At 52.3% G+C, this 14,906-nt stretch overlaps 2 protein-coding genes across 12 annotated transcripts in view; one reads left to right on the top strand and one right to left on the bottom strand.

The window, feature by feature from the left end:
* RALBP1 (ralA binding protein 1) overlaps positions 1-2,830 on the top strand; it is a 45,359-nt gene extending 42,529 nt beyond the window's left edge. For 6 of the 7 annotated variants that reach the window (XM_089894234.1, XM_030764283.2, XM_022551415.3 and 3 more), the window contains 3 exons: positions 113-234; positions 475-598; positions 1,357-2,830. In XM_089894234.1, the coding sequence (XP_089750360.1) occupies positions 113-234; positions 475-598; positions 1,357-1,563 (453 nt within the window). In that variant the 3' untranslated portion in view covers positions 1,564-2,830. The other variant, XM_089894235.1, reaches the window with a different exon arrangement.
* A 7,757-nt stretch (positions 2,831-10,587) lies between these two features.
* PPP4R1 (protein phosphatase 4 regulatory subunit 1) overlaps positions 10,588-14,906 on the bottom strand; it is a 61,198-nt gene continuing 56,879 nt past the window's right edge. For all 5 annotated transcript variants that reach the window (XM_089894229.1, XM_022551411.3, XM_022551412.3 and 2 more), the window contains 4 exons: positions 13,593-13,713; positions 13,367-13,501; positions 12,807-12,948; positions 10,588-11,592 (listed from right to left, as the gene is read on the bottom strand). In XM_089894229.1, the coding sequence (XP_089750355.1) occupies positions 11,429-11,592; positions 12,807-12,948; positions 13,367-13,501; positions 13,593-13,713 (562 nt within the window). In that variant the 3' untranslated portion in view covers positions 10,588-11,428. The remainder of the gene's footprint in view (positions 11,593-12,806; positions 12,949-13,366; positions 13,502-13,592; positions 13,714-14,906) is intronic.

Raw genomic sequence — 14,906 nt, 5'->3', positions numbered from 1 at the left:
ACCTGCGTGTTAGTGTATGGGGTGAAACAATTCAGGGTGACAGGAGACCCCAAAAGAGTGACATTTCCTAGACTTAGACTCTTCAAGGTGTTCACCAATGGTCATTATTTAGGAGAATGAGATCCTGACTGAACAGGAGGAGCTCCTGGCCATGGAGCAGTTCCTGCGCCGACAGATCGCCTCGGAGAAAGAAGAGATGGAACGCCTCCGAGCGGAGATCGCCGAGATCCAGAGGTGAGGGAGAGCCGCGGGCTGGTTTCCAGGGATGCCGACTGCGGCGCGAGCACAGGTGGCCAGCGCTCAGCCTTCCGTGTGGAGGCGTCAGAGTGACCCTTCAGTTTCTTCTTTATTAAGTCTTAAGGACGGTGCAGTATCGAGTGCAGCCATGGAAAGCTGGTCAGTCTAGAGGCAGACGACGGGCCTGTCTCTGCTGGCCGGTAACGCGCTTCCCGCCCTGTCCCTGCCCCCGCGCAGCCGCCAGCAGCACGGCCGCAGCGAGACCGAGGAGTACTCATCAGAGAGCGAGAGCGAGAGCGAGGACGAGGACGAGCTGCAGCTCATCCTGCAGGACCTGCAGCGGCAGAACGAGGAGCTGGAGGTGGGCGCGGGGGACCCGAGGCTGCACTGAGGTCGTGGCAAGCGCGGGGCTCCCGGCAGACGTGTTCTGCTTGCCGTCGGTGACCGACGGGCAGGCCGAGGAGGGGGACTTTGGGGGGTGTCCCACCGGGAGCGTGCAGGGCATACACGGTGTGGGGAGCCGGCAGCACGCTGACCAGTCTCCCTTCTCGCCCTCCCCTCCTCACAGAGGAGACCGAGGGCTGTGGGCGGCTTCCCCTCCCTCAGGCAGGTGCCAGGACAGACCAGCAATTCCACACCGGATCCCAGCTCGGGAGTCCTCTCCCCAGAGCTGCGGGCCGAGGCCAGGGGGCCATGGGAGACGGGCCAGCTGGCAGCACCTTGTCCTGCTTAGCATTTTACAGAGCATACGAACATGCTGAGTAGGAAAACGGTCCTCAGAACTTCAGCACTCGGCCTGTAGGTCAGGCTGCTGCAACGAAGGGAACAGCCCCCTGGTCTGAACAAGGGCCCCCGCCCCATCTGGCCGCCCACCAGGTCGGCACGGGGCCGCTCGGAGTGGGCAGGAAAGGAAGGGACGGGCCCCGGGAAGGGCACCGAGCGAGCGGGGCTGAGCAGCCGCCCCTGCCGGAGGAGGGAGGTCTGCGGGGCAGGGCGTCACCTGGACTTCGCAGACCGAGGGCGGGTAGCTCCGGTGTGGCGCCAGGTTTCTGTGGTCAGCGGGAGTTGTTGTCTGCAGCCTTCTTGCTGATGTGAGCACTGTTGTCCCTGTTCCTCAAGATCAAGAACAACCACCTGAACCAGGCGATTCACGAGGAGCGTGAGGCCATCATCGAGCTGCGGGTGCAGCTCCGCCTGCTCCAGCTGCAGCGCGCCCGGCCTGAGCCCCAGGCCGAGCCCGAGCCAGTCGCCAGGGAGCCGCCCCCGAGCGGCAAGGAGCAGCCTCGGCCTTCGCCCGGCAGGGACAGGAAGGAAACGCCCATCTGAGCGCCACCCGCCCGTCCGGAGCAGTGGCCTGGAGCCCCGTCAGCGCTGCCTCCACTGTCCCCACTGTAAGATGCCTCCTCCACGCGGGCGGTGCTCACCGCAGGTGACACGAGGACAGAGCGGCACGCGGCGCGGGCTTGTCGGGCACAGATGAGTTTCCAGCTAGTGTCAGCTTCTTTGAAGATTAATTTCCTTTGTTAAAATAACTTTTAACCCTTGAGTGGCTTCTTTTTAAACCAAAAATCGTCTTTCTTTCCTTTTTATTACGGCAGAATCAGGATTTTTCTCTCGTTCAAGGGGGAACCAAACAAGGCAGCCTCACTCCTGCCCGTGCCGTGTCCCCTTCCAGGGTCTCCGCTGCCCGCCATTCTCGCCTGTGCCTTCACGCCTCCGTGGTGCAGATTCTGTCCTGGGAGCCGCCTCACGTTTCCCGACTGGCCCGAGTGGCGCTCACGGGGGTGACCTTCCCTGCCCCACACCCTGGGCCCAAGTCACCACAGCAGCCTGTGCAGCCGCAGACACAGCTGCTCCGGAGCCTGCCTGCCGGCCAGGGTCCCCACAGCCACCCGGCTCCTGCTGCCTGGGCTCAGCAGATGCTTGTCGCTGGCTCGTGGGAGCGGCTTCCCGGGCCCGGGGCATCCACACAGAGGATTTGTTTCTCCAACCTGCCACTAGAACAGAACGTCGTGGGTTGCTTGCTTGGGCTAGAATGTAAGCATCTCTTTGCCTGAATAAGCCATATGGATGGGTAGCTATGCTCTTACACAAGATTTCAGATGTCAGTGTCCACAGGGGCCGGGTGAACTGCTGCTGGGTGCCCAGTTGACCAGGCTGAGCGATAGGAAATGGCTTTCCTCTGGAGTCAGCCGTAGTCCTGACCCCACCACGTCTCAGGCAACCCGAGGTGTCTGGGAGGCCGGCTCGTAGGCACTCGGTCCAGTCCCGCTGTGTCCGAATAAGTGGCTCCACGAGGTTGTCAGCTCTCACGGCTGTGAAGACAAACCCCACACACTCAAGGTGATGGAAACACCCCCTGCCCCTGAGGGCTCTGTCCTCTCCTCCTGGTTAGTATTTATTTTCAGCACCTGTTTAATGCTGTTTTTTATTCTCTACCTATTGCACTGTTGTGACTTGTTGGCCATTATTTGATTTTTGTACGAAAAAAGCTTTGTTATAGAAATCAGCATACTATTTTTTTAAATCTGGAGAGAAGATATTACGGTGACTGAAAATACGGTCAGGTGTCAAATACAAGTGTATAAAAGCCTTCTTGCCGTCCTGTCGGTCATGTTACATTCATTTTATATTTGCTGGCAATACTGAAGGGATTCTTTTGTGTTTAAACTCTAATTTCTATCGCAGTGTCATGAATTTTTAAAATTAGTATTTCATCACAGCTGTCTCAGTGTTGGTTAACTAATTTTTGCCAGGACCATTATTGATCAAGCAAATAAATTCAACAGCCATTTGAGGAAAAAAAAATTCCGTTTTTCGTAGCTGTTCTTTCTTTGAAATAACTGAGTGCCCTGTAGCTGGCAAGGAGTTGGTTTGATATTCATTCAAGGTCCAGGAGCGCAGAGAACCTCGTGTGTCAGCTCACATTGCATCCCTCACCTCAGCAGAGTCAACGCCCACTTGCTGGTCAGCAGGCTTTGCCGCCATTAGGACGACTCCTCCTCCTCCTCCACACTGGCTCGTGCTGAGCTGGCCTGGACCTGCAGCTGCTTCTGTGAGCAATGCCCTGGTTCCGGTGGGAGGTGAGCTCTGTCCTTCCAGGCGACGCACAGGTCAGCTGGCCTGATTTGGCAGAAAGGTTGGTCATGGCCAGGCCACTTTCCCGTAGGGGACGGCAGGGGTCAGGCAGATCACTGTCCTGGTGCTGATCACGCGACTCCCAGTTGACAGTTTCAGGTTCCAGTTCTGGGGAAGTGAAAACTATGATTTAGTCTCAGTTTGGTGACGTGGGGGCTTCGTTTAGGGCAGGGGTCCCCAACCCCGGGCCACAGACCTAGGAACTGGGATGCACAGCAGGAGATGAGCGGTGGACAAGCGAAGCTTCATCTGTATTTACAGCCACTCCCTATCACTCGCATTACCGCCTGAGCTCCACCTTCTGTCAGATCAGCAGTGGCATTAGATTCTCAGAGGAGCGTGAACCCTACCGTGAACTGCACATGCGAGGGATCTAGGGTGCGGCTCCTTGTGAGAATCTAATGCCTGATGACCTGAGGTAGAGCTGAGGCGGTGATGCTAGGTCTGGGGAGCGGCTGCAAATATAGATTATCGTTAGCAGAGAGGTTTGACTGCACAGAGACCATAATCAATTGCTTGCAGACTCACATCGAAACCGTATCAGTGAGCAGCAAGTGAAAACAAGCTCAGGGCTCCCACCGATTCTGCATTATGGTGAGTTGTATAATTAATTATTTCATTATATTTTACAATGTAATAATAGAAATGTAATGCTTTTGAATCGTCCCCAAACTGCTGCCCCACCCCGCCCCCATGGAAGAATTGTCTTCCATGAAACTGGTCCCTGGTGCCACAAACGTTGGGGGCCGTTGGTTTAGGGGACTCCATTTTGGGCCCACTATTTTGTCTTTAAACAATTATCCCCTTTTAATCAGACTCTCAGCCTGAGAATTGTGATCAAGATTTCAGGCACTGGCCCTGCTCCCAGCTGCTGCTCTGGAGCTCTCACAGCTTCTGCTGAGTCCGTGTGGGTTCACATTCTTTAAGCCGGTTGTTCTTTTTGTTCTTTTCTGATGTTCCAGTCTTAGGGAGATCATTTGCTTGGTGGTTAGCAGCTGCAAACATGCACTGAACGCTTTTGAGAGAATCCAGTGTGCCAGGGTGGCCACTGTGATTATTCCAAGCAGGATCATCCCATGTCTGGGGTCCCCAAGACCCTAAGCAATCAAAGTCAAGTAAGTCAAAGAAAGAGCCTATCGAAGGAATCATTTTCTTAAGCCATGTGGCTTGTTCAGTGATCTTACGGAGCTGAATTTCCACGTCCCCAGAAGTGTCAATCCAGGTGCAGCAGGTGGTGTTGGCCACAGCACAGATAACCTCATTGCTCAGCTAAAACGTAACCACGAGCTATCCTATTTTCAAGAACAACTTTGGCCAGAGAGTCTGGGGATTTTTTGCTGGGCAGCTCTTGCTTTAGCAGCAGATTCTGCAGTATCCTTGAGAGTTAAGGAGAGGTCCCTGATCATAGCCTCACTTGCACTTTCTCCTAGCCAGGAAAGTGGAGATTTGCTGAGGGAAGTGAATTTTGAATCATGAATGCCTTCTGGTAATTTTGGCTCGAGTCTGTGGCTCAGGAGTGGAAAGGTGACAGCCAGGGAGGCCAGTAAAATTTCAGGATCTGCAGCCTGCATAGGTGGTTTTCTTCTGGTTACCCTTGTCTGGTGTCCCTTCTTTAGCCTGGATGCAATATTCCCTGGGTTTGGGGTTGCTAACCAGAGGTGGGGAAGTGGACCCAGGGTCCTGATATGATAGAGAGAAGGCTGAGTTTCTTCTATAGAAACTGTCACTTTGGGAATCAGGGCGAAGTCTGTGATGGACAGAACTACCTGATCATCAGCCTCTTGGCAAGTCCAGCAGTTACTTGAAGGTCTTATTACCCACCTTGGCGATGGCCTGAGACAATGGCATTCTCTTTCCAGGCCAGAGCAAAGCAAAAGGTGAACAGAAGAATCAGAAAGGCCTTCATGGGGTAAGAGTTAGGAAAAGGATGATCAGGGAGGGAAGGAGGAATGGAAAGAAATGTGGAAAGAAAGGTTCTCAATCCTCTTGATCTGACATCTTGGGAAGAAGCATCCTACCTTGATGTCAGCTGCTCCTCTTCCCGGTCGGTTTGATTTGAGGTCTCCAGTGTTTGCAGGGGGCCAGATGTCCGGCAGAGTCTTTTTCAGCTGTGAAATACCCCTGAGGTTCAACACCTTGTAATTTGGCAGCGGTGTCAGTGGTCTTGATAGGGTCCGTTCTGTGAGCCTCAATTTTGCAAAAGCATCTGAGTAAAACAGTAACTGTCTGTAAATGACGAAAGACTTAAAAATGTAATCTAGTATCTATGTCTCACAAGGTGAGAGGCAAATCCTTTGAGATTTTCCAGGAGCCCTCTGGGAAACCTCAAAGTTTACTATGAGGTCAAAAAGACTCTTATTTAGTAATCTGATTTTAAGAGAATGTCAAAATATCAAACATTTGATTAAATAGGATCACAAATCATTATGATATAATAATGCATCAAAGTGACAGTATCAGATAGTAAATGCAAATAGAGAAGGTAAACAAAAGCTAGTGCTCCTTATGTTGAGAAGACTGGGTTTTGTTAAGAAAAGACCTGATAAAGACAACATGAAGCAGAGTCAGCTATTTTGGTAACGCACAAAATTTTTGCTGTCCAGGCAGATTAATTAAAAGGTAAAACAAACAACAGGGCTTCCCTGGTGGCGCAGTGGTTGAGAGTCCGCCTGCCGACGCAGGGGACGTGGGTTCGTGCCCTGGTCTGGGAGGATCCCACATGCCGCGGAGCGGCTGGGCCCGTGAGCCATGGCCGCTGAGCCTGCGCGTCCGGAGCCTGTGCTCCGCAACGGGAGGGGCTGCAGTGGTGAGAGGCCCGTGTACTGCAAAAATAAATAAATAAAAACAACAACTAGTTCTTTAAAGAGCACACCAATAATCGAAGATAACTTTGTCTTTTTAACAGAGGGAAAAATCACATTCTAATTATGCACCTGTGTAGTTTGATGATAAAACTTATTTTTTTAAAAAACATAGCCAAATCCTGCAGCCTATGGGGAAAAAAACACATTCACAGAAAGATAGACAAGATGAAAAGGCAGAGGGCTATGTACCAGATGAAGGAACAAGATAAAACCCCAGAAAAACAACTAAATGAAGTGGAGATAGGCTGCCTTCCAGAAAAAGAATTCACAATAATGATAGTGAAGATGATCCAGGACCTCGGAAAAAGAATGGAGGCAAAGATTGAGAAGATGCAAGAAATGTTTAACAAAGACCTAGAAGAATTAAAGAACAAACAAACAAACAGAGATGAACAATACAATAACTGAAATGAAAACTACACTAGAAGGAATCAATAGCAGAATAACTGAGGCAGAAGAACGGATAAGTGACCTGCAAGACACAATGGTGGAATTCACTGCCATGGAACAGAATAAAGAAAAAAGAATGAAAAGAAATGAAGACAGCCTAAGAGACCTCTGGGACAACATTAAACGCAACAACATTCGCATTATAGGGGTCCCAGAAGGAGAAGAGAGAGAGAAAGGACCAGAGAAAGTATCTGAAGAGATTATAGTCAAAAACTTCTCTAACATGGGAAAGGAAATAGCCACCCAACTCCAGGACGCGCAGTGAGTCCCATACAGGATAAACCCAAGGAGAAACACGCTGAGACACATAGTAATCAAATTGGCAAAAATTAAAGACAAAAATTATTGAAAGCAGCAAGGGAAAAATGAAAAGTAACATACAAGAGAACTCCCATAAGGTTAACAGCTGATTTCTCAGCAGAAACTCTACATGCCAGAAGGGAGTGGCATGATATACTTAAAGTGATGAAAGGGAAGAACCTACAACCAAGACTACTCTACCCAGTAAGGATCTCATTCAGATTCGATGGAGAAATCAAAAGCTTTACAGACAAGCAAAAGCTAAGAGAATTCAGCACCACCAAACCAGCTCTACAACAAACGCTAAAGGAACTTCTCTAAGTGGGAAACACAAGAGAAGAAAAGGACCTACAAAAACAAACCCAAAACAATTAAGAAAGTGGTCACAGGAACGTACGTATCGATAATTACCTTAAACGTGAATGGATTAAATGCTCCAACCAAAAGACACAGGCTTGCTGAATAGATACAAAAACAAGACCCATATATATGCTGTCTACAAGAGACCCACTTCAGACCTAGGGACACATACAGAATGAAAGTGAGGGGATGGAAAAAGATATTCCATGCAAATGGAAATCAAAAGAAAGCTGGCGTAGCAATACTCATATCAGATAGAATAGACTTTAAAGAATGGGGCTTCCCTGGTGGCGCAGTGGTTGAGAGTCTGCCTGCCGATGCAGGGGACGCAGGTTCGTGCCCCGGTCTGGGAAGATCCCACATGCCGCAGAGCGGCTGGGCCCGTGAGCCATGGCCACTGAGCCTGCGCGTCCGGAGCCTGTGCTCCACAACGGGAGAGACCACAACAGCGAGAGGCCCGCGACCCGCAAAAAACAAATAAACAAACAAAAAAAACGTCCCAGGGACTAAAATCTGATCACTTGTTAAGTTTCTAGGAAAAGAATTTTTAAGGAAAATAACTTCTGTCAGATGAGACTAAAACTAGGCCATTAGTTCCCTATGAAAATGGTCCAGGAATTAACTTGGGTTAGTGGAGTTCACAGCAGAAAAGGACTACAACAAAAATGAATCACAGTTGGTATTTTGTGTTTACAAATAGTCAAGATGTTCTCAAGGTCAAACCTCCACCAGGGCAAAACACTCGTATTCAAGGGGTCACAAAATGCCCAGTTTGGGAGTTTCTGGTGGAGGATTTGAGAGTCCAGCTTCTGGTGGGGAGGAGACACATGAGCCCAGGGCTGTGCCCCAGGCAGGTCACCCAGGAACACCCCTCAGCGGGGCCCCGTCGTCCCTCTCCATGCACCCTGCTCATCTTGATGCGTTTATAAAGGTGAACGCGGGAAACCTCGAGGTCCTGCTTACTCACATCTATTCCCAGGCTCACCTTCTGTAACTGGTTTCAGTCAGAGAATCGTCACCTTCCAAGAGGCATGGGTTCGGCTCTGAGCTGCTGGGAGCCTCCACCTTTTCTTCCCTGTCGCTCACTGCTTCCAGCTCCTGGAATCCTGCACAGAAAACGTTACCGCACAAGGAAAGCAGCACGGGTGTCCGGGGCCCGGGGCGCAGTGCTTCCTGTCGGGGGTCAATTTAACACCAGCTGCTCCCGCCTCCTGGGGGCATCCCCGACACACCGGGCCCACCCTCTGGGCCCCGGCACCCACTCCCTGGGACCTAGTGCTGCCAGGAGGAGGCCCACCCGGCGCCGGGCAGGGGTGCAAGCGTCCCGCACGGGCTGAGTTGCCAGGCCGGCTTTGTGATGGCTCCGAGGGCCTCAGCCCTTGCCAATTCAGGGTTCTAGAGGGTTCTAGACAAACTGCACGGGTCTGGCATCAGAAGTATCTCCAGGGCTTAAGGACAAAGCTCACAGGCAAAAAGGTGACCCCCAAGCCACTAAGAATCAAAGAGGAGGGCTGGTGGCCTTGGGGTGGCAGATTCAGGGAGGGACACTCACGTACTCACGAGAGCTCGCAGGCGCTTCCTCCCAGGCAGGGATGCAGGGACCGGGGACCAGGCCCGGCCAGAGGAGGCAGACGAGGAAGGGGCTGCAGGAGGCGGTGGAAGAGAAACACCAGCCATGGCCAAGGACGTGGGCTGAGCAGGAAGCTCCAATTTCGGGGGAAAAAAAAGTTTCCTCTTCACCCTGGTCACTCAAAAGTCCCACATCATCACAGAATTTCTCCTGAGATTAGCTACCCAACATCAGTTACCTATGAGGACATATCATTATTCATTTTTCTACTGTGAAATTAAAAGATTTGGTTACTAACTGGTTTGCAGGCTGTTTTTGATTCTGGGGCATCTGGAAGAACTGTGGAGTCGTCAGTGTCCCGCTGCCTCCAGGAGCCGGTTTCCTTCTGTCCTCTGGGCTTGGCGGCCATGACTCCATCCACACCTGCGGGAGGACCCGGGGCCACGGCGGGAGGGCTGCACTGTCGCCACTAAAGAAAGAGCTGAAATCAGGAGCCGATGGTCCAGCCTCGTCGTCTTTGAGCGCCATCAGTGATGGTTCAAACCGGGGCGGCCTCGGCCATTAAATGATGCTCGTGGCCTTCCCTGTCCACCGCCGTGGAGGGACCTGGCATCACGGCTCTTCGGGATCCGAGGGTGTGAGGACGCGGCTCGGTGACATGGGCCCGCGTGACGCCACACGGGAAGAGCTGGCCTAAATTCAAGTTCTTTACCCCAAAATGGACTATTATTATTACCACTGTTTTAAAAGACTGCAGCTATTAGTGTAGAATTCTTATTTATAGAACTGAAGTTTGGGGGAGGGGCAAAGTATATTATTATAGCTTAATAGCAGAGAACGTGCACCTCAAAAATTAGGCTAAATGACATCAAAAGAGATCTCACCCTCCTTCAGCCTCTGCTCTGAGGCTGATTGACAGATGCCTTCCCCAGCCGCCACCACGTACCACCTTCCACTCCACAGCCCCGCCCTTATTACCTGTGCCCCACCTTACCTGTGTTTACTGATTCATTTGTCTCAGTGGAATCTGGTCACACATTATTCCCAGTGCACAAATATCCAGCTTATAATGCAAGAGTAAGGGACCGAAGGCTCATCTGTAATGACATATACAGGAAGCAGCCTGTGTGTATCCCCAAATCTACCTGCCAAGGTTCAAGGCCCTACTCGGCTTAACTACAAACCTGGGGAGTCCCCACTAGCTGAGGAGACAAAACCAAAATCACAGAAGCACTGCGGCCGCTCAGAGGCCAAGGGTCTTCCAACCTGGGCTCAAAAAAGCAACGAGCATCTCTCCACAGCCCTTCATAAAAGCACATTCACGCAGCATCTCACCTGATGCAGACACGCGTGGGCAGGCAGGCTCCACCACCTCCCTTTGCACAGGCAGACCTGGGCTCGGAGGCCTCTCCTGGGAGTGAAGACCCCAGGGTGAGCCCCAGGTGCACGCCTGCCCTTGGTGGGGGGCTGCCCAGGAGGCCCCGCTGCCAGCCAAGAGCAGAACTGGCCCGGGGGTGTGCGCAGATTTCAAAGAAATTACCGAACTAGTTAAAAGACATATTTTAATCTAGTTTTCCCGTTTTATACTAAAATCATTCATACAGATCACAAATTGCATTTATTCGCAGATATCTAGAAAACAGTCAAAAGTGTATCTATCTCTCTGTATAGATCTTAGTAATAAATTTTATTTGAACAAGAGAACTTGTGCACAAGAGTTGAACAGCATGATTACAGACTGCGGCCCTCCCCAGGGGAGGCACAGGTATGTACAGTATGTGAGACAAAGTTGCACCTCAGAGCTGATCATGATCAAGTCAAAAACACCTGACATACAGTATACGTGCTAATAAATTTCCTTCAGGTCATGACCAGCATGAAAAAAAATCAGGACACAGATACTCAGCAAAGGCTCTGTAAATGTGCACAGCAATATGCTGCATTTAAGAGTTAAAATCAGACTCTACTTAGTGTTAGCATCAAGCCCTCAGGAGAAATCCAAAAAATATCTCCTTTCCCGTTCACACACTTGGGGCTGGACTGGGCAGCTGGCCGCAGACCCCACGAGGGCCTTGCCCGTGTGGACACAGTGAGGGTTAATACTGGAGGTCTCTTCCCCATCCCGGCTCGCGGCCGCCTTCTGGCTGCACTTCCACCTCTCAGTCATTAAATTAAACCAGCAGAAAGCAACGCAGGCCTCTGGGAGTTCCATCCCTTCCACAAGGAGAATGCTAGGCCAATTCAAGTTTCGTTCAGTCAGGAAGACAGAAGGATTTAAGGCTTCGGTGACGATTATAATCCTCTGAGAAATTATTTTCCCTTCAAGTCAAGATAATAACGTTTACTGTACTTTCTCTTGACTCTGAAAATCCCTGGTATCGGTGTAGGTAACTTGCACCTGCAATCAAGTCTGCAAGGGAGGAAGGTCCCCCACAGCTGTCCCAGGCCACGTGTGGTCACGAGCCAAACCTCAGCTCCCCAGAAGTGGGGAGACCCCAGTCCACGCCGTCTAGTAGGTGGAGGAGGCTGTGCTCATGGCATCTTCAGAGATCTTGGTGCTGGCCGGGTGGATGCTTGCAAAGTACTTGACGTCACTGTCACGGTCCATCTGAAGAGCCATGATGGTCTGCTCCACGGCCTCCTGGTGACAGCTGGCAGAGGTTAGGAAATACTCTGGAAACAGGAAGAGCAAATCACAAATGAAATTAGCTTTGTTGGATTATAAACAGTAACCCAAATTGATTTGTGTTCTATGAAAAAAATCCCCAAATGTAGGAGAATTAGAAGATTTATCTTGTTTTCTTTTTTTTTTTTTTTTTTTTGGGCTGTGTTGGGTCTTTGTTGCTGTGCACAGGCTTTCTCTAGTTGCAGTGAGCGGGGGCTACTCTTCATTGCGGTGCATGGGCTTCTCACTTCGGTGGCTTCTCTTGCTGCAGAGTACGGGCTCTAGGCGCACGGGCTTCAGTAATTGTGGCACGTGGGCTCCGTAGTTGTGGCTCGCGGGGTCTAGAGTGCAGGCTCAGTAGCTGTGGCGCACGGGCTTAGCTGCTCTGCAGCATGTGGGATCTTCCCGGCCCAGGGCTTGAACCTGTGTCCCCTGCACTGGCAGGCAGATTCTTAACCACTGTGCCACCAGGGAAGCCCCTATCTTGTTTTAATAACAGTCTAAATCTCATGATGTTTAATGGCAGCAATGTTAGTAAATATGTTAAAACTTGTACTTGTTACAGCTATTACTTAGCTCAGTAAAAGGAAAAACATTTCCAAGTACAAACCACACACACAAAACCAGAGTCCTCTCTGTTCAATATGATAAATTCCAAAGGAGAAAAAAGAAGCAACGTTAATTTGCCCATATTCTTTGAAGTCTATTACAAACTTCTTTCTGTGCTTTGTTCGTGAATTCACGCATTCAAATGATATTTATTAGGCATTTCTGGGGGATTACAATAAGTAAAACAACCTGAATCTTAAGGTGCTCATAATTTGCAGCAAAGCAAACGCTAAGGGGCACGTCTTCCGCCTAACGAATGAAACGCAGGAGGAAACTCAAACACGCCTCCCACCCCAATGGCAGCGACAGACGTTCACGTGGGACGAACCAAAGGCAGTATTCGTCACACGGTCCTCACTGAAATTCCAACTTTTCAAACTACTAAGTTTTAAATTATAAAGAGAAATTCAAATAGAACAGAACAGTGAAAATTCAACATCGCTCTCCTCACCCCTTAATCGTCTTTGTGTCCTTTCTCGACACAAGCCACCACTAACAAGTCGCAGCACGTTCTCGGACCAGACTATTCCTATGACCCCAACCCTTCCGCTCGGGCGCCCACCTGCCCCGTGTCCCCACCACCTACCCTCCTCCTCGTGGATCGCCCGCCTACCTTTTTCTAGCAGAGTTTGTCGCAGCGTCTTCGCGAGGAGCACGCGGACATTCGGAACCCTATCGTTTGCCAAGGTGAGCAGGTGTGGCATCAGGTGCACAGCGAACTGGTCCATGGGCAGGCACTCATCTTCAATGACGGTCTGGGGACAGAAAGACCTGCTTCAATCTGCCAGCTCAGTCGACCAGGCCGTAAGTAATACCAGCTCACAAAACCTTTTAGAAACAACTTAAGTGCCTCAGGTTTCAGTTACAGCTTTTTAAAACAATATTCCAGGCACTCAGGAGCTCAAAACAAAATGATACAGTTAAGTCCCTGCAGAGACGCACAGCTGTGACCTGCCCCATGGAGGCCTGGCATCACAGTCACGTTCACAGCCGCAGGCCCGCAAGCTCCGTGGACTAGGACGACGGCCAGGGCAGCACCGCTTTCGGGAGCTCGGGGGACGGAGTGGGGAAGGGTGAGCCAGATGGCGAAGCTCTGCCCTCAAGGATGAGAGCGAGGGTGTGGAGGGGGGCAAGGGGCCCAAGGAGACAGGCAGCCGGTGTGGCCGCACTCACCTGGCAGACAAAGACGAAGGCCTGCCGCCCGGACCACCGGGGACAGCGGCCGAAGCTCTCCACCAGCTCGCGGATGAGGTCCACCCCGAAGGTGGGCGGCGCGGCCCGGTGCAGCTTCCGCACCATCTCGCCAACCTAGGGGGGCACGCACTGGTGAGCCACACCTCTGCCCAGTGTTCTCACCAAACGTGTGCTGGGCTAAGGCTGTAAGAACTTGAACACGTACCAACTTGTAGGAAATCCAACGAACAGAAGAAACTTTATCTGCGCACAGATTCAGGGCAATGGGGCGTAGATAGTCATAAATGTCTCTGGGGCTGTATAACTCTAGAAGTAAGATCAGCTGTCTACAAAGTGAATTATAAAAATACAATTACAACTCAACAATAAACACGACAAATGAAAATAGGTTGCTCGTCTGAAGCGTGAGTCATCAAGGTCGTGTCTGTGAGAGGAACACATGCAGAGACCAGCGATTGGCCTGGACGCTGTGTGTCTGGATCTGCATCTAAACAACACACACGTTCAGGACACAAACACTGCGGAACTGTATCCACGGCGACGGACACAGAGCAAAGCACGTCCCGGCTGGCTCCATGGGGACACGGGACACGGTCCCGCGGTGGCTGCTGAGGACCTGCTGGGAAACTCCCGTCCACACAGCAGCCGTCTAGTGAGAAGGTGCCAGCAGCCTCAGGCAGCCTGCTGTGTACCAGTCAGGCTCCGGGCAGCTTCTCAGGGAGGCTCTGGTACCAGGGGTGGGGGACACGGGGAGGCCCCTCCTGCACCTACTCCCACCAAGTCACTGAGAACCGGGGACCAGGGCGTCCCCCAGCGGCCTGAGTGGAGGAGGCAACGACACCCTCCCAGGAGGACCACAGACACGCTGAGACTCCCACCTCCCGGACTGTGTGTCTGTGGCGGGTTACGTGTGCCACCGGCAGGAGGCAGACAACCAGCGCAGCGATGAGCCGCCCCGCCCGAGGGCACGCGGATCCCCCGGGAGGCGCCCCGCAGACCCCCTCCCAGCCTGGGGCGCACAGGGAGGCCTTGCTCTCAAGGAGCAAAAGCCTCCTGTGGCCGGTGGAGGGTCAGCAAAGCCTGTCCGCGCCCCCGCCCGGGCAAGGCCAGGCTGCAGCTGGAGACGGGATAGGAAAAGCCCGTTCCCGGCGTGGGGCCGCAGAGCCTCGGAGCCAAGCGCAAGCCTCGTCCTGCTGCGGGGGCGCGGGAAGCACTGCCCTGACCGAGCACGGGTCCAGGGCAGAGACACGAGCCCCGGGGCGGGTGGAGGCTCTAGGGAGCCCAGCACACAGGCCTCCCCAAGACCGAGGCCGAACCAAGGGGCAGAGGGCCTCCCCTCACCCAGCACCCGGCGGCCTCCACCATGGGGCAACCGCAGCCCAGGGCTGGGAGGGTGGAGGGGCACAAGGAAGGAGGGGCACGTGCGTGGGGGTGGGGGGGGAGGGGGGCAGAGGAGTAAAGGGATGCCGAAGCGCAGGGCCGGAGGAGAGTGGGGAACGCGGGGGCGAAGAGCCGAAGG

This window comes from Delphinapterus leucas, chromosome 14, assembly GCF_059928025.1.
Source record: "Delphinapterus leucas isolate spDelLeu-1000000601 "Yukka" chromosome 14, BTC_Dleu_Yukka2, whole genome shotgun sequence".
Lineage (NCBI taxonomy): Eukaryota > Metazoa > Chordata > Mammalia > Artiodactyla > Monodontidae > Delphinapterus > Delphinapterus leucas.
Note: the sequence above shows the minus strand (reverse complement) of the source record. Positions and strands in the feature narration are given on the sequence as shown.